Below are 22,210 nucleotides of genomic sequence, written 5' to 3'. Positions count from 1 at the left end.
TTTGTTTTCGAGTTTTAAACAGAGTAAACTTAAGTGAGTGGCGCATAATACATAAGTACCGAAATTCCTTCCCCCTACGGAAACTAAAAAAAAACTCAAATAAAATTCTCAAATTTGGGAAGCCTTATTTTCCACGAGGGAGGAGGGGGGTATTGCCCGTGGGGTATATTCCACGGTGGGGATATTTTATGGGGGGGGTATTTTCCGGGTGGTATTTTCCGTGGGGTGGGGGGAAGTTTCTGGGGAGTAATCGCTGGGGGGCTAAACGCCAGCCACCGTGAAGAAGGGATGCAAAAAACCTTTTAGATGTTAATGATACATACGTAGAGGGTATCTTTTTAATTACAATGCCTATCAAGATGTGCCAGTTGCATGGCAGCTTTGCGCGCCAAATCCTTCACAAAAATTACATTGGTCATCGCCGTGATGACATTTCATACTAATTTCATTATCAGTGGCTCCCCAATCTTCAAATAAATAGTTATCTATCTATATGAGTCGCAAGAATCCGGACCTTTATTTTTTTTAGAATTACACACTTCTAGCGCATCAGGTATTTGCTGCTGGGCGATAGAGGCTTAAATAAGATGCAATGATGTTAGAACAATTTTTTTCCCCCGTAAATCAGATATTTGGGTTATAAGCCGTCAGAACGTGATGCTTTGCCTGGTTTTAAACGGTAAACATGAGCCAGTGAACAATTAAGGTACTATTATGGTCTAACTTTGCAAAATAACCGAAAAGTATAGTTCGATGTGCCGCCTTAAGAAGAGGTGGATGATCAGAAAACAAGGAGAAGAAATGACACCCAAGAGCCCATATCAACCTGACTGCCCTCAGATGTAGAATATGAGGTAAATGTTGACTCGTGACACCCCAACATCTCAGTGTTATTTTGGTATCTAAGTGTTATTTGCAATAATGATTGCAACTTTAATGCAGTTTCCATTGCTGCAAACTTTTTCTAAATATACATTTCGCATATTTGATGATCTGAAATACACTACATGACCTTGGATAGCCACAGTCGGCCCAAACACATAACCAGAATTTATGTTCATGTTTATAGCACACTGAAGTTTGACATCATCACTCGACCCTTTTTAACGTATACCAACTCAAAGCTTGGCTAAATGAAAAGAAACAGAAGCAAAGACCTTGACTGAATGAGCTAACTCCACCAAGTAAAATCCAAATCGAGAGTGTTTCCGCTAATGGACGTACGTAAAAAAATGAAATGACATCAGGATTTTAGACAACTTGGAATGTAGTGTAGTCAGATATAAAGGCCGTACCCAGGATTTTTTTCGGAGGGGGTTTTACTCAAAAAAATTTTTTTTTTGGGGGGGGGGGGGGGTACACAAAAAACCTCAAAAAACGCATGCAAAATTTGTTTATGTCCATTTTTGTTGTGTTTTTACGGGTCAAACAAACATTTCGGGGCGGGGGTCAAACCTTTTAACTCCCCCCTGAATACGGCTTTGTCAGTTCGTGGTAACGAACTGTAAGGAGCGACCCGGCTCAGTGGTAACCGAAACTCTAAAAAACGGAATTTTGATACCAATAGATACATCAAAAGAATCAGTTTTTAATTCTAATTTCAAATATATAATTTTCATCATTATAATCTTACCCATCAAAAGTTACGCGACTGAGAAAATTTGGCTGATTTTCGAAAAAAAGGGGGAAAGACCCCCTAAAAATTATAGAACCTTAATGAAAATCACACCATCATATTCAACGTATCAGAGAACCCTACTATAGAGGTTTCAAGCTCCTATCTACAAAAATGTGGAATTTTCCATTTTTTGCCAGAAGAAAGATCACGGATGCGTGTTTATTTGTTTTTGTTTTTTTCCTTTTCCCCATGGGTAATCGTATCGACCCAGTTATCCTATAATATGTTAAGAGGGCTTATTCGAACTGAAATTAAAAGTTCTAGTGCCCTTTTCAAGTAACCAAAAAAAATGAATGGTAACTTGGCCCTCTCCCACTATAATTTTTTTCTCAAGGCCAAACCGACGGAATGTTGAGATAGCCCTTTTGTTCTGTACGTTTAAAAATCTAATAAACATGTACTTCAGAATTATTTAATCCTCCGAAGCTCCCAGGGAACGGGCTGAAAGATATGAACTTTGCCCATTGCTTACATATTGCATTGGTTATTTGGGAAGTATACAGACATTTTCAGGAAGGATTTTTTTCTGGTGGGGGGGGGCGGGGGCTGGAGGAGTTGGTTACTCGGGAGAATCTTTCCGTGGAGGATGTTTCTTTGGGGTAAGGAACATTTCTATGAAGGGGGCGCCGGATTTCCAAGCATTATTTAAAAAAAAACGATCAGAAATTAAATAAAAAAAACAAGTTTTTTCAACTGAAAGTAAGAAGCAACATTAGAACTTAAAACGAACAGAAATTATTACGTATATGAGGGGGCTCTCCCCCAAGTCAATACTTCGCTGTTTACGCTACAGTTTTTTTAGTGCTTTCAAAAGATATATTTATTCTATTTATACGGCCTTTGTGATTCAGGGGTTTGTGAATTAAAACAAATTTTAACTTTTAACGTAAAGAGCGTGGTATTGACTAAGGGGAGAACCCCATCATATACATAATAACATATACGTAATAAAAAAAGGAATAAAAAAAACTAGCGATACGGCTCAATAGTAATCGAAACTTTTAAAAACAGAATTTTGATGTCAATAAATGTATCAAAAGAATGGGCTTATAATGCTGATTCTAAACATATTAATTTTATTAAGTTTAGTATTACTCATCAAAGGCTACGAGCCTGAGAAAATTTACCTGATTTTTTAAAGAGGGGGGAAACATCCCCTACAAGTGAAAGAAGTTTAATGAAAATCACACCGTCAGATTCAGCGTATCAGAAAACCCTATTACATAGGTTTCAAGCTCATATCTGCAAAAATCTGCAACTTTGTATTTCTTGACAGGAGAAAAATATACGAATATAGAAGTTCGTTACGTAAGTTAATTTGTAAATTACGTAAGAACCAAATTTAGAGACAGCCATTTAGCAAAAGAAAAGTAAAATTTTTATGCAAATTTTGTTTACTTATTCAATGACGGTGAGCCAAAATAAAAGCTGCATTAACTAAAAAACGATCAGAAAATAAATAAAAAAACAAGTTTTTTAAACTGAAAGTAAGGAGCGACATTAAAACTTAAAACGAACAGAAATTATTCCGTATATGAAAGGGGCTGTATCCTCCTCAACGCCTCGCTCTTTACGCTAAAGTTTGACTCTGTCTCACAACTTTATTTTTTAAAACAATAAAAAACTTTAGCGTAAAGAGCGAGGCGTTGAAGAGGGGACAGCCCCTTTCATACACGGAATAATTTCTGTTCGTTTTAAGTTTTAATGTCGCTCCTTACTTTCAGTTTAAAAAACTTGTTTTTTTATTTTCACATATAGAGAGATCAAGGCGACCCCAGCAAGCCTTACAAAATAAATTGTCTATTTGGGCTTACAGAAAAGTAATTTTAAATTGCACATTTGGGTGATCGCTTGTTAGTATACTACATGAAACGTCAACAATGGTACCCTTTATCCTTGGTGCGTATGTTCGGACTAATTTTAGATATGAGGTGTAAAAAAACTGTTTAAAAAAGAACACGACTCTGGTTTTGGTAGTCGAAAAACGTCACAAGGATGGGGTGAAAGTAATATTTGAGTAAGCGGTGCAGTCTCACTTTTAAGATCCGTGCTAAAATCACCTGAAATGAACATTGACTTATTTGCGGACCCTATCTTATGAATAGATTTACAAAGCAGAGCACAAGGTGCGGTATGTTTCACTAGATCTCATTTCTGTAGTTCGTTGGCATATACGCATCACAACACAAGAGCCAAACTCAACCGAAAGATATAAATCGGAATATTCTGGAAAGCCAATGAAAAGCTTCTTATCCACTACAATGACTGGGCCACCGGAAGTACGACCAGATTTGGTGGCCTGAAAAAAGAGCATATTACCACGCGAGATATCTTTCTGTTAAACATTATTAGCACTCAAAGAGTTTTTAGTAAAACACACAATTTCGTAGCTGCTAGAAATAGTTTCAAGAGTCCCAAAATTGTAATGAGGCCTGTTAATATTTTGATAAAATGATTTTACAAACGATCTAGATATCAGCACCATCTAGAACTTAAGCACAGGCAGACTTCATGCTGAACTTTTTCTGAGGGACTTTGACCGAGGAGCCCCGGATATATCAAGATATTGCTACGGTGTTCCCCTCTACAATTATCACATTAAACAAGCTGAGCTATGCATGCTTGGTCCTTTTATTGCGATCACCTGCACAATAATTAGATTTAAGAGGATTCTTGCAGTCACTTGCAAAATACCGAATCCTTGACACTTAAGGCACTATTTAGGCTTATCAATTGGCAAATCACCTGCGATGGGAAGTATTCGATCTTGACCTCATATTTAATAAGTTAATAAGCCAAATCTGACGCAGTTGAGGAATAGTAAGTAATTAATAGCACTCAGAATCTGAGAGCCAAGCCATTTGCTAGAAAAACCACTCCGAAAAAAAAAACACAATTAAAGACTCTGACCTTTTTTGCTTCCAGGATTATAAAGATTCTTGAAACACTAACTATATGACAAGCTAAGATAGGATGTAAAACCTCAATTAAACCAATTATTGCAGCTGGTGCGAGAAGAGGGTCAAGATGGATAATGCTTTGTTCAGACATAAAGGAATTTCCGTCCGATATCTTAAAAAAAATCTTTAAAAATAGTTGAGAATCGCAACAGATTAGTGGATATTTAATAGCACCCAGAAGTAAAATCTTACTACTACTGGAAACTCATTGCAAGAAAATCACAATTAAAGATTCTGACCCTTTCTATTTTCGGCATTATAAAAAATCCTGAAAAACTAAAAAACAATTAATAATAATATGCACCTCTACATGACAGGCCAAGATAGAACGTAAAAAAAACTGTGTTCTCCCAAGGACAATGAAAAAAAAATGCCAAAAAAGGCATAAGATAATTTTGTTTTCAAGTTAATTAGGATAAATTTTGTAGAACAAGTTGCAGGTCATTTTTTTATGTCTTTGAAGTCCGATTATACGGTTTTCAGTTAATATAATTTTACATTAAGAATATGAAAAAAAGTGAAAACATGTAAGACCGTTATTCTAAGAGTGCAAGACTTGTAAACCATTAAATTTGCAGCTAATTGTTTTGTTTGTTGATTGAGGTATTTGTTACAAAGCAACGGAGGGCCAATCTGAGCCCCAGCGTCAAGGCCGTATCCAGGGGGTAGGGTGTTTAATCACCCCTCCCCCGAAATGTGTTTCCGACTCATAAAAACATAACAAAAATGAATATAAAAAATTTTTTGATACGTTTTTTAAAGTTTGGTTTGTTACGAATTGTAAGCTCCTTTGTGTGCTCTTTCTCTCTCTTTTCCTCCATTCTCTATTTCCTCTGTTTTCAACTTTTTTTTGTCATTGTTATACTTCTTTTTCTTTATTATACCTCCCTGCGTTTAGTTTTGTTGTTGTTTTTTACGGACTGTAAGCTGTTTTATGTGCTCTTTCTCTCACTCTTTCCCTCCATTCTCTATTCCTTCTGTTTTCGAATTTGAACCCTCTGAACCCTCTTAGACACAACTTTAAAAGTCATAACAACTAGCATTATCCAGACAACTTATTCGTAGCCTCGTGGCTACGAATACGTACCTTCGGAGCTAATTAGGGAAGTAATATATTGGAGTTCATTCATGAGAGGGACGTGTTACATTATTTTTTTAAACCACCATATGCCACAAAAAAGGTTACAAATATTGTTAGATATTTCTTTTACTTCAGTGCAAGTCTATTGTAATTACTATTAGCTTCAACTGAAAGTAAATAGTTTGTGAAATTTCGAAGAGTCATATCTAAGAGCAATATTTTTCACAATAGTTAGCAGTATATCCAGGGATTTAACAAGTTTCTTGATGTACATTTCATCTTTATGGTGGTGAGAAATAACCAAAAAAATCAGAAAGTGTCAAATGTATCATTTGGCTTACAAAGATTTACAAAGTTAAAAAGTAAAGTAAAATAAAGTGAAAAGTAAAATTATAAAATTTTTTACCGTATTTTTTCAGTGTTGCCACGCTGAGCCGTAAAAATATATAAAAAAAACAAATTAATTAAATCGGACAATGCTTTCATTTTGTAAAAATGAAACTATAAAAATATGTTGAGTCCAAAAAGACAAAAGCACCTTCAAAGGAAAAATAGATGATAATATATTGCTATCTTGATAACCTTCGGAAATTACAGCGGTTTTGTCAGCTACAAACAACTGATGGCTACATGGAAGCCTTTGAATTCGGTTACAACTACTTATCGATTGATACTTATTTGGTAGCAACTGGTTGGGAAACAGACTAGTGTAATACATAGGGTGTATTTGGTTATTCATTTAAGCGGAAAAGAATAAAATAACTAGAGAAAATAAATTGTCAAGTTTATGGAGCGATCAACTATAAATAAAATACTACGATATTGAATCTTCTTGGGCTTTTTCTTCTGTATTTTTTAATACTTTGCATAGAACGTATTTTCTTATGTTTATTGAGACGGATTTATTTTGATTGAAAATATTTTTTAAAACAGAATTTATTTTCACCCTTCAAATCAAATCAATAAAAATTATGACAACTTATTTGGGGCCCCTCCTAAGATCAGGGGGAAGGGTAATAGCCCAAAATACCCCCTTCCCCCTCCCAAATGACGCCACTGCCTAAGTTTGTCCATTAATGACAAAGCTGTGGAAAGTGAGCGTAAAGTCAGTGAGGTATTAAAAGTTCCGTGTACTCTGAAAATCTTGAATGTTCAAAATGTTCATTTTTTCAACTAATAAAAGAATTGAGTTGGTTTATCACTGCATGTACCAATGGCGAGTGATTGATTTTAATGGTGACAATTTATTTGGTATTATTTATTCAATTAGAGTATTATTTGACTTAAAATAATTATTCTGTTTTTACCAAGCCTCCAAAAACATTTCGGAAGGGAAGGGGCGTACCCCCCAATGTACGTGAAGATCTAATTTCAAAGTAATGCTCCTTTGTAATGTTAATAATAAAGTCTGTTTTTTTTTATCAAGCTTTAAAATATATCCTTCTGACTTCCAGTTTTCATTTAAGTGATACTTCGGAATACATATAGAATTCCCGCACTAGTAGAAATAATTTCTTTAAGCAAATGGTAGAAATTCTGCAGGAAATTAAGGATTCATGCAGGTTGTTCCTGGCAGGGGGGCATGTCTACATGCCATATTACAGTAGATCCTCCTAAGACCCACCAACGAATTTACATTAATTATAATGTAGCCTTTGTTAAAGCAGAGTCATGTAGGATCCCCAACTTTAAAATGCGTACAGCTGCAATTGATAATGAATAGCTGCAAATGCATAACTGCATGTAGATGCAAATAAAATTGATGAATAAACCGTTAGATTGTTTCAAAAAATTCTTGTATTTCTGAAAATTCATTCTGTAAAAATTACAATAGTAAAATCATAATCACATAAGTTAAACTATTTCTATAAGTTCCGACAATTACAAAAGCAAATAAAGCTAAAAGTCAGACTTTGGGTCTGGCGACAAGGAACTCCAGGAAGTCTTTTCACAAATTTGCAGATTTTCAAAATAGCAACTGGATTCAGTTTCAGAAGAACAAACATCTTCAAGAATGTAATACCTGGAAAAGAGAAGATTACCACTATTACTAGCCTTTCTAAAATAATCTCAAACATGTAACTTAGGGTTCCGCCTGAAACTAAATTCTTCAAAACAGAGAAAATTTCGATTTGTGATAATTTATGGTTCAAACTACTGAGCTTGAGCTTGTTGAGCTAACAAATTGCAGATCTATTTCTTTATCAACGCCTTAATTTTATCCTACATTTTAAAAAGAATTATATCTCTTACCTGAATCGATTGTTTAACTGTATATTAAGATGAATACGCATTTAAGAACGTTCATTTACGATATACATCTACGAATTGTGCATGAACAAATATGATGGACATGAACACATTTTATGACGAAGTGGCACAAAGCGCAAATACACAGTCAGACACATTGGAATCTGACTCTGTTTCTCCACGACATGTTTACCGACTCCAGGAAATCAATGGAACACCGTTTCAAACCCACTGGTTCTTGGTACGGCAATGCATGATGCAAGTCGTGGAGGATCATTTTGGAGCTATGAATGGTGTCCCAAGCTATGGTAAATTTTCAAATTGAATAAAAAAAAGAAGCTAAACCAGCGAGCTAAATCTCAAGGTACTTCGTAATGAATGATTTTGTTAGGCAATTAAGCTGACAAAAAGGGTATTTTGCTGAGAAAACCAACTGTAAACTACGAAAGAACATTCACATATACAAAATAGCAGAAAAACAGAAACAACCAAGCAATATGGATTAAAACACTTAAATTTCTGCTCAAATCCAATCAAATGTTTTAAATCAAACGGTAAATTATAACAATTAGAACTGAACTTTAGAGCTAAAAGTTATAGAACCTCAATGAAAATCACACCATCATATTCAGCGTATCAGAGAACCCTACTGCGGAGGGTTCAAGCTCCTATCTACAAAAATGTGGAATTTTGCATTTTTTGCCGGAAGAAAGATCACGGATGCGTTTAGAGCTAATTCCAAGATAAATATATATATATATATATATATATATATATATATATATATATATATATATATATATATATATATATATATATATATATATATATATATATATATATATATATATATATATATATATATATATATATATATATATATATATTTTATTTTAATTGAGATAGATCATCAGCTGCTATAAATAGGGCGTCAGATAGATTATCATAATTAAGTTAAAAAATAATAACACTTAAAAATAAGTCTATATACCCAATAAAAGTTAGAAAACCCCCAGGATGGTGAGAAGAGACCTTTGACCCGGTTGAATACTCACTGGTTAATGAGATAATTTTTCATTTCATCTATGCTTCTGAACTTCGGTTTCTTTTTTCTTGAAAGAAATGACAAGATTGGCTTTGGCAAGTCATCAAAAGTTGAAGATTCTGGGGTGCCGTTATCAAAACTAAAAGAAAAAAAGAGCTATTATTGCTCCAAGACATAGAAGAAAAGAATCATAACCAGCGCAATATTGTCATCGACATAACTGTATTCATACACCTCAAAAGGCTTAGGAATTTTCAAGTAGGTGATAAATACGCATAGAGCCTTCAATCTTAGCTCCGATAGGTCAATCCCGAAATATATAATTGAAATTTGAACACTTTTACACGAGAAGTTACGAAAAGGATGCGTAACTGATCTTATAGGTCGAAAAGGCCTTCTAAAAGGCTTCATTGTCATTTCTGCTTTACTGCGAACGGTTTTATTTTGTGACTTTTGTTGGACGCTTTGCTAGTCAAGCCCTGATTCTACTTCAACCAAACATACAGAAAATTTACACGTAAATAAAACTTTTAAAATGAACATTTGTTGAAAAAATAACGATACTAATTCCCAGAATTCTCAGAAATTTTCGAAAGCACCAACTATGCTCTGGTTTTTAGAGGGTTCAGGTTGATGGTGGTCCTCTTCTTTTGTGTGGCCATTTTTGTTCATTTTTATTATGCCTTAATTATGCACTTGATTTTTTTTGTTTTTGCATTCATCTATTCATCCACAGCAGTATCTCTTATCTATATCTTCGAAGGGTTAGTCATTTTAATTTCTCTTCGTTTTGGGTTTTATTTATTCTTTGTAAGTTGTAATATTTATTCGTTGAAACTTTGATTCATCATATAACTTTATTTCTTCTTGTTTTAGGTTTTAATGTGGCTCTTAGTTGTTTTTTTTTAATTTCTTTTTTGGAAAACTTTTTTAAAATTAATTCCGAGAAATCTTAGTAATTTTTATGTTTATTTGTATTAATTGTAAAAGAGAAAAGGTTTGACATACATTTTGTCTTAGGTAAAGCGCGAATGATACTATGGATTTCAAAAGATTTAGGGAACGGTAGCCCCAATCCTGTTTATGGTGATCTCTGATTGGTTAAGGATTAATTTTTTCATCTATAGCAGGGTCTGTCATGCTTATGTTTGATGGTATTATTCAGTCTTCGAACTGTGAGGACGTAAGCTGGATTATACTTTGTATTTAATTGGATTGTACAATTTGCGAAACTGTTGAAAGTAAGAAAATTACGAAATATTACAAATTTTCTGGTAACGAAATATTATAACTTCCCGACGCCTTGATCGAATACGGACTATGATCTTTGATTATTATTTAGATTATGGGAAGTAAGTTTTTATGCCCTGTAAAATAGATTTAGTGTATATTTGTCCATTTTTTAATTTTCTACAGAGACAAATTATTAACAAGGCAGATAAGGACGCTGTTGTTAAAGCAGCAGCGAAATTTTTCGGAAAAGATGCGTTTAAAGCGACGATTGAAACCTGTCGTGATATTTTTAAAGTGGATATTCTTGAGAGGCGCCAAGGCTCACATCCGAGTGCGGCTTTTATGGCCGACTTTTACGAATTGCTATCGGACCGAATCTCACAAGATAATCCTGTTCCACGATTTGCGATTATCGACCCGTCAGATGTTCCGGTTTTCCCAAGCAAACCAAATACTATTGCGGCATCAAGATTAAATGACTGTGTTCGAATGTTAAATTTCCTCGTTGAAAAACAAGAGTCTGTTAGCACAGATATGGATGAACAGAACCGTTTGCGGCCGTTCTTTTCTAACCCAGAAAAAGCTACAGTTCCTGTTATTTTTAGTAATTTACCTGCTAGTATGCAGTCTTCCAATCCCACTCAGCAGCGCCAATTTTTTTCAAATTTAGGATGTTTAGACAAAGTCGACCATGTTGAGCAACGGAGAGATGGGCTAATGGTGTTTATGAAAGATAATGATTCTGCCTCATCGGTGGTAAGTGCACTGCCACCCGGTTCACGCATCAGTGCTAAGGTCGTAAAGAAGGAACATCTAGAAATTATACGGATTGATAAGGGCTTTGATGAATCAACTATCACAGGTCTAGTTAACTCTGTTGTGCAAGCAAAGTGCTTTGGAGGTAGTTCGGCCGTGCGGTTGTCCTTTAAGTCTCAACTAGATCTCGATTTCGCTCTAAAGCATGGCATCAAAATTGATTATTCGCTTTTCCGGGTGTCAACTCCCCTGAACCGACCCAACCAGTGCTATAAATGCCAAGGCTTTGATCATTTTGCTCGTGAATGTATGAACGAACTTAAGTGTGGTAAATGTGCCGGGCCCCATGTTAATAGCCGTGATATTGCATGCTCAGCCTCTATTGTGAAATGCACTAAAGGTGGTGGAAATCACAGAAGCAACAGCTTCTCCTGTTCCGTGTTGAAGAGCCGTATGCCTGTCGGTGCTTCGAGCACTCAAGCTTGAGGCTGATACCCCCCCCCCCCCCACAGATATGGACCTGTATTTTCAGAACATAAATGGAGCAAGAGATAAGTTAATAGTTTTAGCTGAAATATTCAAGTCATATGAAATAGTGTATATAGTAGAGCACAGTTAAGTGGCATTAATAGTAATCAGTTGGAAGTTTCTTATGAACACGAGTTCTTCATCCGTCCTGCAAAAATCACAGGAGGTCGTCCCTCTGGCGAATTATGATTGGAGTGAAAAAGAGCCTCAAGTCTGTTTTACTTGAAACGAATGATACTTTTGTTGCGGTTGATCTAGGTCATACCGTTATTCTTGCAGTTTATATGTCTACTAATTACAGAAACGAACAATCTAACGAACGTTTTGCTAAAGCATTTGCAAGTGTCTCAAAACTTTCTCATAAAATACGAGCGTCTTGTAAAGCCATTTCTCTTTGTGGCGATTTTAACACTGACCTTACTATTCCTAGTTTACCGTGGTCCCAGATCTTTTTATCATCACTTCTGAAAGATCTAACTGTGGCAACGAATAGCATAAATTATACTTATGTTGATAATTCAGGTAGTGTGGTAAATTTGGACTTTATAATCCCAGATCTTGAATAGTTAAAAAAGTCTCTTGTTAAAGTATCGGATGAAATGTTGATTTTGATCATTCTTAACTTGAAGTGTCTGTTGTTTTAAATGCTTTTTGTCATATGCGTTGCTGTCCGGAATGGTTTCAGACACAGCTATGGGATAGAATAGACGTTAAGTTATATCAATGCGTATTAGATGATATTCTCAGTAGAACTAGAATCCCTTTTCACCCCCTATCGCAGTCTCAAGAATTTCATTCATTAGAATTAGATATGTATTATGCTGAAATAGTTCATGCTATGAAACTTGCAGCTTCTGTTGTGGTTCCTGTTATTAAAGTCCATAAAAATACACAAAAAAAGGGATGGTCTGTTATACCTGGGTTGGGCGAAGCAAAAGAGAAATACGGCTATGGTATCATATCTGGGATCAGAGTGACCGACCGAGAAATGGCCCCCTTTTCCAAATAGTTAAATCAACAAAAAAGAAATATATAAAGTTAGAAATATATAAAATATATAAAGAAATATATAAAGATTAAGACAATCGTCAGCTGATTTATCAGACCAAATTCCGCTGGAACAATGGTATGGACACTTTACTTCAGTATTTTCGTCCAACCCACCATCAACTGAATTGAGTGATCGTGAATTGTTATATAAGCATTTTACTCCGTTGAACCGGTATAAAAACCTAGTTTGTTTTTCTCCATCTTCGGTTTTGATTAAAATTAGACCACTAAAATGTGGGAAGGCCCCGGGTCCAGATGGTTTGTTATCAGAGCACCTTTTGTATGGTACTACAAAACTACTAGAACATATTACGTTATTATATCAAGCAATTGTAATCCACCATTATGTCCCTGCATTGATGAGAGAAGGTAGAGTAGTTTGTATACGCAAGAAGGGCAAGGATCCTTCATATTGTTAATCATATAGACCTATAACACTTTGTTCTGTTATTAGTAAATCATTTGAAAGTATTTTACTCCCATATTTATCAACAAAATATGATGTGGGGGACCATCAGTTGGGTTTTCGAAGTGGTGTAGGGGTTCAAAATGCACACACAATATTTCTAGAAATATTGTAACACCATCATAAATTTAAAAGACAACTATTTGTGTGCGGAGTTGATATTTCAAAAGCATTTGATAGTATGTTGCATAATCACGCTCTTTTATCATTGTTGCGTAGTGGAGTGAACCCATTTATAAGCCAGTGTTTGACTGGTTGGTATTGTAATTCATGTGAGAATTTTTTCGGAAGGGTGACTTTCAGACCGAATTTCTCTACGCCGTGGAGTAAAACAAGGGTCAGTTCTTAGCCCCGTCATATTTAATGACACAATTAGATTAGCCACACGGTACCTACCCCCGTATGAGATTGATGGTATCGACATTAGCCACTCATCGTATGCTGATGATATTTCGTTATTTTCGGACAATTTAATATCAATACAGAATGCAATTAATATATTACATTCACATCTAAGGGAGATAGGATTAGAGATTGAACCTACTAAAACAGAATTCCTAGTGGCAGACAATAACAGTGATTTCCAAAAACATTCAATTCGGGTGGGATCTCTCAATATCTTTAATAATGATTCCATTAAATACCTTGGCTTGACTTTTGGCCCGACAATTAAAGCTACGCGGGAGTTGGTGTTATCGTCTGTACTGGGAAAATTTAGGAAAACTTATGGCCTGCTAGTCAGGGTGAAAGTTCTTTTTGATAAACAAACACTTTCTATAATTTATAATTCAATGTTTGCACCTCATGGTTTTTTCATTGTTCTGCTTTTGAAGTTTTTAAGTAAAAGTGATAAAAAGCGTATCCGCGTGTACTTTTTCCGGTTCTGTAAATATTTTCTTGGAATTCCACTATGGTTCAAAAATAGGTACATAATACGAAAATTCGGAATATTTGATACTACTGTTGAAATGTATCAACAATACTACCGATTTCTTAGACGATCTAGAGAAAATAGAATAAATTTTCCCCTTAATTGTCTCGTTTAATGGAAAAATAGTTTTGTCACCGGTGCTTTAATAAAACAGCTATTTATGCGTTATCTATTATGAGTGTTTATGCGTTAGTGTTATGCACTAATGAGCTATCATAAGCTATTTATTATATATTCATGAGTTATTGAGTATTAAGATCTGCCTATTGTCTTCCTTTTCCTTAGAAGTGCAATTTTGTATTTTTCAGTTTTCTTTTCATTTATTTCCTATACTCCTCTGTGTACATCATGTATATATAGAGGGCATAAATAAATTACCATTATTATTCATAATAATTTCTGTTTGCAATGGGTTTTATTCATTCATAGTAATTTTTGTTCATTTTAAGTTCGAATTAAATGAAAAAAGGTTTTTTCAACTTAAATTAAGGAGCAATATTAAAAGTTAAAACCAACAGAAATAATCCGTATATGAAGGGGACCGCCACCTCCTTAATCCCTCATTCCTTGTGCTAAGTGTTAAAGTTCTTTAAAAATACTTTTCATTCAAATCTAACAGCCTTTGCATTTGTCCAATCGTTCTTAAAGAAATGTGACAAAAAGTCAAACCCTAGTGTAAGAAGCAAGGGTAAGATGAACGCAGATCCCCTCATATAAGGCGTAAATTCTATTCGTTTAAAATTTAAATATTACTGCTTACTTTCAGTTGAAAAAACTTGTTTTTTTGAACTTTTGACTGTTTTTTTTTTTTCAAATCATGTCAGGGAACCCCCAACCCCTTCCCCGTACAAAACTTCCCCTGGAAAACAAAAAATTCTTCCCGCAGAAAATTTCCTCTCAAAATTTTCTTTATATTTCCCAGTAACAAATACTACATGTGAACAATAGACAAATTGCATAGCTTATAGCCTGGGCGGTCACTTCGTCCTCAAAGGCATAGTTTTTGAAATTTCCAACTATGCTGAATCAAGTTACTATCTAAAAAACTGATCGGAGGTCTTTGGGGAAAAGGGGGCAAGGGAGAGGGGCTAGGTGCCCTCCGATATTTTTGGTCACTTAGAAAGGGCACTATAAACTTTGATTTCCTTTTAATGAGCCCTTTTCCGATCTTCTAGGATCATTTGTTCGATACATTAACCCCTAGAAAAAAAAAATAAACACGCATCCTTGATCTTTTTTTCTGACAAAAAAAAAATACAAAATTCCCCATTTTTGTAGATAGAAGCTTGAAATATCTACAGTAGGGTTCTCTGATATGCTAAATCTGATGGAACAATTTTCATTAAAATCACTTTACTTTTTTGGGGGAATTTCTTCCCTTATTCGAAAATAAGTCAAATTTTCTCGCGCTCGTAGCTCTTGATGGGTAGGATTAAGCTTGATAAATTTTGTATATTTGGAATCAGCAGAACAAACAAACTCGTATTTTTTAACAAAATTCGATTTTTCAGAATTTCGTTTACTATTGTGCCGAGTCGCTTATTACTTACAGTTCGTTACAACGAATTGTTAGATTATTACCTGACTTTATTTCTTCTTGTCTTTGGGTTTTAACCTGACTCTCTCCTTCTCTTTGAAAAACCTTTTAAACTTAATATCTGCTCGGTATTATTGACATAGACCTATTATTGGTTGACGTTGAAAATATTTATTCATTTTTCTTTAGTTTATATGCCTAATAATTAAAATGCTGAATTATTTTTTAAGTTTCGGACAAAATTTGAAAATCCAGTCAATGTTGGATCAGCAGTTGTTTTATACAGCAAGTTTTTACTATTAGTACTAAAATAGAATCTCGGGGGCATGGGGGAGGGGGATTATTCGTCATATGAATTGAAAATCTGCGTAACTTTTTCTTTTTCATAAGGCTGAACCAATCCCAATCCCCGTCCTATAGACTCCATTGAATACAAACGTATCTCAATCCACTATTAAGATAAAATAATCTGCTTATGCTAAATTTTGCTCCAACTATTTTTTGTTTGTTTGAAGAAGTTCATTTATTAAAGTTTAAAAGATTTTTGTTTAGTTGTCTTAAGAAATATTTACTTCTTTCGTATAATCTTTTGTCATAAATGAGGTTTTTCTTGGTCCTGAATTTTTTATTTGGCTTTCTACATGGCCTAAAAGTTTTAAGCAAATCAGCGTCAAATAAATCTAATTTTTATCTGTAAGAGTCGATACATCTATTAAAAAAAGTTTTTATAAAAAATTTATTGTCCTCGTTAAGTTCTACTTAGTCCAGTTTACTTACCCTGGAAGTTTCGCACCAATGGGAGAAAAAAAAAATCCTTGACCCATTTTCGGGATTTCAAGAATCGGTTTCTTATGCTATAAACGTTTTTTCTTCTTAGGTTTGTGTAGGCCATTTTACATATCCAGTAAGTTGCTTGTCGATTGGAGAAAAAACTAATGTGAGCCTGTTTTGGGCGTCACGAGTCAATTTGTTTTTTACTTAGCATTGTATTCATTGGAGTCACCTTGTCTAATCTGGCCAAGTTTTACGTGCCATATATCAATACAACCGTTCTTCAAAATGCTTGCATTTAGGTCTAACTGACCCTGTCAACATACCCTGCAAGTTACAAACCTATCAGAGAGAAAGAAACATTTTGGACTCGTTTTCGGGCATCACGAATAGATGCTGCCAAAATATGTTTTTACTTTTTTTTCTGCATAGGGGTCCACATTGCCAAGAAAATTTTTAATGATATTTTCAACGGAGTTGGAGGGAAGAAATTCGAGGCCTTGTTGTTGTGCATACCGAATCTTTAGTCAAGTAGCTGGGCTCAACAAAAGTATTACGAGTTCTGTTTCATTGCAAAAAGAAAGTTTTGGGCCCATTTTTGTTGGAAAATTTCTTATAGTGTCTTGCAAATGATTATACACTTGTACGTAGATTAATACCAATTTACCTATCAGATTCCCCTTCAACTGGAAAAACAGGAAAATCCAATTGTCCTGCAATAATATTATTTTCTGTCACCAAAACGGACCATTCACCAGCTTTCATGTCAGTTATCGCCACTTCAAGGCTGTGAACCTAAACGAACGTCCAATCATTATCAGATTTATCGAATATTAGCAATAGAAATCCTGCAGATTAGAGAACGCGAGAAGGATTAATGAGGTATATGTGTCTGGGAGTAACTTGCAGAGGAGTACCAAATGGTCCCCGAGAAAATACACATTTTTAGAAAACGTCAATTGTTATTTTCTTCGTATTTTGGGATGCTTATTTTAGTCATTTGATTCCTGAACCTCTGTATACAAATCTTTTATTCTTTTTGCCAACGCACTACATTTCCTTGAACTGAAATTTTAGGGAAGTAAAACTCTATACTATATTACTATATTAAAAACATACTATATTACTATATTAAAAAGAAAGCTTATCAATACAATAGATGGCGCATAAATCCAGGAACCACTTGGAAATAATTCATGTGGAATAATGTGCACACAATAATTTTTCGGATAATTGAACCAGCACATCTTTTTTCTTGCGTTAAACATTACGATGGAAGCTATTAATATATTTTTTAAAGAAAACTGTTAAATGTGTACTTGTAACAAGATTGAACACCAAAGCACAAGTGGTGATTGTAGAACTAAGAAAAGTTTCTAGAATTGTTAGGAAATTAGCAGAGGAAAGTTTTGCCAGAAACCACGGCAGAAGTGAAGTTAAAGTTTAATTGCAAAATATCAGCTTTAATTTCATAGCTTTGGTTTATTTCTGACATGACATCCCGAGGAGAGTTGATCGCGTGAAGCTTTTATTACAAGATTAAATAAAAAAACAAGCTTTTTTAACTGAAAGTAGGGAGCGACATTAAAACTTAAAACGAATAGAAAATTATTCCATATATAATGTCCTCTCCTCAACGCCTCGCTCTTTACGCTAAAGTCTTTTATTGTTTTAAAAAATAGAGTTGTGCGAAAGCGTCAAACTTTAGCATAAAGAATGAGGCGTTGAGGAGAAGACATCCCCTTTCATATACGGAATAATTTCTGTTCGTTTTAAGTTTTAATGTCGATCCTTACTTTAAATTAAAAAAACTTGTTTTTTTTATTTAATTTCTGAACGTTTTTGAATTAATACAGGTTTTGATTTTGGCTCACCGTACATGCAGAGGCGTCATTTGGAGGGGGGGGGGCTGGCTGGGGCTATATACCAAACCTGATTTTAGAAGGAGCCCTAAATCAATTGTCACAATCTCTGTCGATTTGATTTTAAGTGTGAAAAAAATTGTGTAAAAAAGTGATCTCAATTAAAACAAATCCGTTTCTAATATAGCTGTACTTCACAACAATTTGGACTTCATTCCCAAATAAATTTATTTAATATTCGTTTTTCATATATTGCAACATATTTTTATTGCCTGAGAGGCAAGCATTTTCCAAGACAAAGAGGTCAAAACTCAAGAAGGCTCCATTTTCAGGTGGTTTTCTCTCATTTTCGACACTAATTTATGACGCTTCTGCCCCTGCTAGGTCACATCCATTTTAGGGTGGTATTTATTGAACACTACAAAACCTTTGAAAAAAGTTGAGGAGTTTACTACAGTAAATTGCAAAATCTACTGCAGCCTCAGTGGTACTGCTAGATGGAATGATGGTTCAACTTTCTTCGATGCTATATTCAAAGCTGAACAGAGCATATTATCTAAAACACAATCCACCATTAGTCAGAGAAAGGGCATTTATTTAGATTAAAAAACCAATAATAGGATTGAAACTTAAAGAAGCAGAAATTGACTCACAGAAGAGATCAAACTTAAAACAAACAAAAATTTACAATTAACGAAGAAATAAACCCTTAACATTTAATAACTACAATGAACAAGAAAGACAAACTTAAAGTAAATAGATATTACCACAAATTAGTGTTAGTCTAGTTTTATAGTGGAAGAATCCCTTCTGTGAGATGCCACACACTATCGTAAGCATTATGCTACGCATTTAGTATACCTACATTATGCTTTTATTGGGGTATGTGTATTTCAAATACGCCATGGACTGACATGCAGAAATTTTTTTGTGGGATTGGGGTGGGGGGATTTTATTACCCAGGATCCGTAATAAAATTATAAATTATAATTATAATGGAGCAGTGATCCTTTCCATATATACCTATTATGTACTCTACATTTCTTTGGGTCTGTTTGTGAATCTGTCCTGAGTCGGGTGTGACTCAGCTCTTCTCTGTTTCTGGACTTAGTAAATAAAACAAAATTCTGTACAACGGCGGACTTTTTGCGATCCTAGTAGCAATAGACATATTATTATTAATAGAAGTCAGAACGTATGGGATTTTGAAAGTTCCTTGTGCTTTTTCTTCTTTGCTTCCATTCAACATGTTAAATTTGAAATTTTATTATTTCATGAATTTTGTTTCTCGAATTGTCTTGAAATTTAGCTTCTTGAACTGGAAAAAATCAAAGTGGGAATTTCCGACCATTATTTTTTTAGATTCCAGGAAAGATAAGAAAGACAAGAAAAATATATTATATAAAAGGACAATTCAAAGAATTGATAAAAATCTTAAAGAACAATACTTAATCTCACACACCGGGAATATGAAAAAGGAAAATATTTGTTAATACGACAGTTAATAAGAAATTGTACCGACAATCAACGACCAAATATTTTGACTTCACAAAAGAAAGACTTTATCAGCAGGGGGGGGCCTAGCTTAAACCAAATTGTTAAAAAAAGTGAGAAAAAATGAGAAATTTAACAGATAAGAGCTATACAAGAAAAGCCTGAGCATTAAAAGAAAAACTCAGACCAATCAATTGGTGTCAGTTCAAGAAATTTTAGGCTGGGGGAGGGGAATGTCCAGTTAAACATCTATAGTGAGTTAAAATTTTTTGTTTTTAAATTTTTCTTTGAAAATTCCAGGGCAGTGTCATAAGCGACCAATTTTCAGGTGGGCACGCCTGTATTATATCAACTGCACCGCATGTAATTTTTATTAACTACCATCCTCATAGACTCAACCTTGTGTTGGGTGATTCCATTCAGAACTTGAGATGAATGGCTTCTATTTTTCTCCACTCTTCAAGAGCAATACTGTTTAATCGCGAATAGTAGTACACCCTACCAACTGTTTGTTAGTGTTCAGAAAGCTTTTGGCATAACTGGTCTTCAGCTGGAGAAATCATCTACTAAAAGATAGGCACACTGGAATACATCGGTAAACAAAGTACTGAGTAGATACAACTGTGTTTTGGCCGTTTTATCAAGTACCAGAACGTTTAGTAACGGGGAATCTGCAGCTCAGGCCTACGGACTCATAACCATACGTCATACATTTGAATTTATATTGATACTCAATTTACCGGAAAAAAATTTGTGTCACGAACTAAGTCTGAGCAGCTGCAGAAGTTAGACCTAGTTTTCTCTAGTAGCTACTGGTCTTATTTGAGGTACGCGAGATAAAATTATAGACATGCGAACTGATGATGGTTTTGATGAAACCGTTCATAAAGCAAAATAATTTTCTTGTGAGTGCAGTCTCACTGAAGACTTTTTGCAAAATTCTCAGAATTATTATTCTTCATGAAAAAGACCATAGCGTGCACAGCAAGTAGCTTGCTGCTTATGTGATTTTGTAACCATGTCGACCTTAGGAAAAAGCAATCTTGCTGAAGTGAAAAAAAAAAAACTAAAATGCTTTTAGAAGGGATTTTTTTTTTGTGACAGACAGATTGTGCTCCAAGTTTGAAAGTCGCTTCGTGAATGCTCCCCGCACTTTATCAATACTAGCCGACTAGCTACTGTAGTATTGCATTACAAAAAATCGTACATTGACACAACTATGTTGGCCTCGCAAATGGACCTTGTGAGAAGATTTACACGCCTTAGCTAATACGCCAAAAGATTTTTCTTTGAACTTCGCGATTGTCTGACAGTAATGTCAATAGCGTATTCCGAAGTTTTGAAAATTATACAGATCTTATTATTCCGTCTATCACAATGGCTAGTAATGAGAGATTCTTTTCTACGCTAAGCCTGATTAAAACCTATTTAAGATCAACAGTAGGCGACGAAAAGCTCAGTGATCTGATGTTGATATTTAGTGAAAAGGCTCTTATGAAATTGTTTGACTTCAATGCTATGGTTAGGAAATATTTTTAAACATATAAAATTATTGTATAAAATTAAAGAATATAAAATATATGGCTAGAAAAATATTTTTAGAAAAATGAGACCTTCTCGGTTCTCAATGTTACAATAAAACTGTAATTTACTTTCCAACTTAAGTTCTCTGTGTATTCATTAAACCCTTTTAAATTGCTTCTTACTATTATTAGTCGATTTTGGGAGAGACCTGTGCTAACCACTATGAAGAATTATTGCTCTTCAATAACTGTGAACCGACCAATTAAGGGGGCCCCTAGAAATTGCTTAGCCCCCCCTTAGTTCAGAATGAAATCACGCCACTGCGTACATGAATAATTACAACGAAATTTGCCTATTAATTTTACTTTTTTTGGCTAAATGGCTTTCTCGAAAGTTGTGTAATTTTATTTAGGAACGTTTTTATTAGTAATTAATATACGTAACTTACGAATTAACTTACGTAACAAATTTACTATATTCATATATTTTTATTACGTATATTGGGGGGATCGCCCCCTGGTCAATACCTCACTCTTTACGCTAAAATTCAAATTTTTTCCAATTCTTTAAGAATAACCCCTTAATGACAAAACCCGTTAATTAGAATAAATAGCCCTTATGCAATTACTAACGAAACTTTAGCGTAAAGAGCGAGGAATCGACTAGGGGGCGAAACCCATCAAAAACGTAATAGTTTCTGTTCGTTTAAAAACTTTTTTTTTAATTTAATTTCTGATCGTATTTTTGAATAATGCTGAGAAATGCGGCGCCCCCTTCATATCAGTGTCCCTTCCCCCATGAAAATTTCCTCCATAGAAGATCCTCCCACTTAACCTCGATCCCCCCCCCCTCACTACTACATGTAAATATTGGGAAAAGTTCATAACTTGCAGCCCTTCCCCCGGAGACTGTGGGGGATTAAGTCATCCTCAAAGCAAAGTTATTATATTTTTCGACCATGCTGAACAAAATGGCTCACTCAAAATTTTGATCGGGTGACTTTGGGAAAAGAATGAGCGTGGGAGGGGACCTAGTTGCCCCCCA

The 22,210-nt window shown here is 34.6% G+C and overlaps 1 protein-coding gene across 2 annotated transcripts in view; it reads right to left on the bottom strand.

The window, feature by feature from the left end:
- Positions 1-7,504: 7,504 nt before the first annotated feature.
- The window catches only part of LOC148940670 (xylosyltransferase Oxt-like), a 72,210-nt gene continuing 57,504 nt past the window's right edge, over positions 7,505-22,210 (bottom strand). For both annotated transcript variants that reach the window (XM_089104980.1, XM_089104981.1), the window contains 3 exons: positions 16,954-17,081; positions 9,025-9,153; positions 7,505-7,742 (listed from right to left, as the gene is read on the bottom strand). In XM_089104980.1, coding sequence (XP_088961106.1) covers positions 7,619-7,742; positions 9,025-9,153; positions 16,954-17,081 — 381 coding nt within the window. In that variant the 3' untranslated portion in view covers positions 7,505-7,618. The remainder of the gene's footprint in view (positions 7,743-9,024; positions 9,154-16,953; positions 17,082-22,210) is intronic.

Source organism: Artemia sp. Qi Xiang Cuo, chromosome 19, assembly GCF_049724085.1.
Source record: "Artemia sp. Qi Xiang Cuo chromosome 19, ASM4972408v1, whole genome shotgun sequence".
NCBI classification, from domain to species: domain Eukaryota; kingdom Metazoa; phylum Arthropoda; class Branchiopoda; order Anostraca; family Artemiidae; genus Artemia; species Artemia sp. Qi Xiang Cuo.
This window is presented reverse-complemented; position numbering and strand designations above follow the sequence as displayed.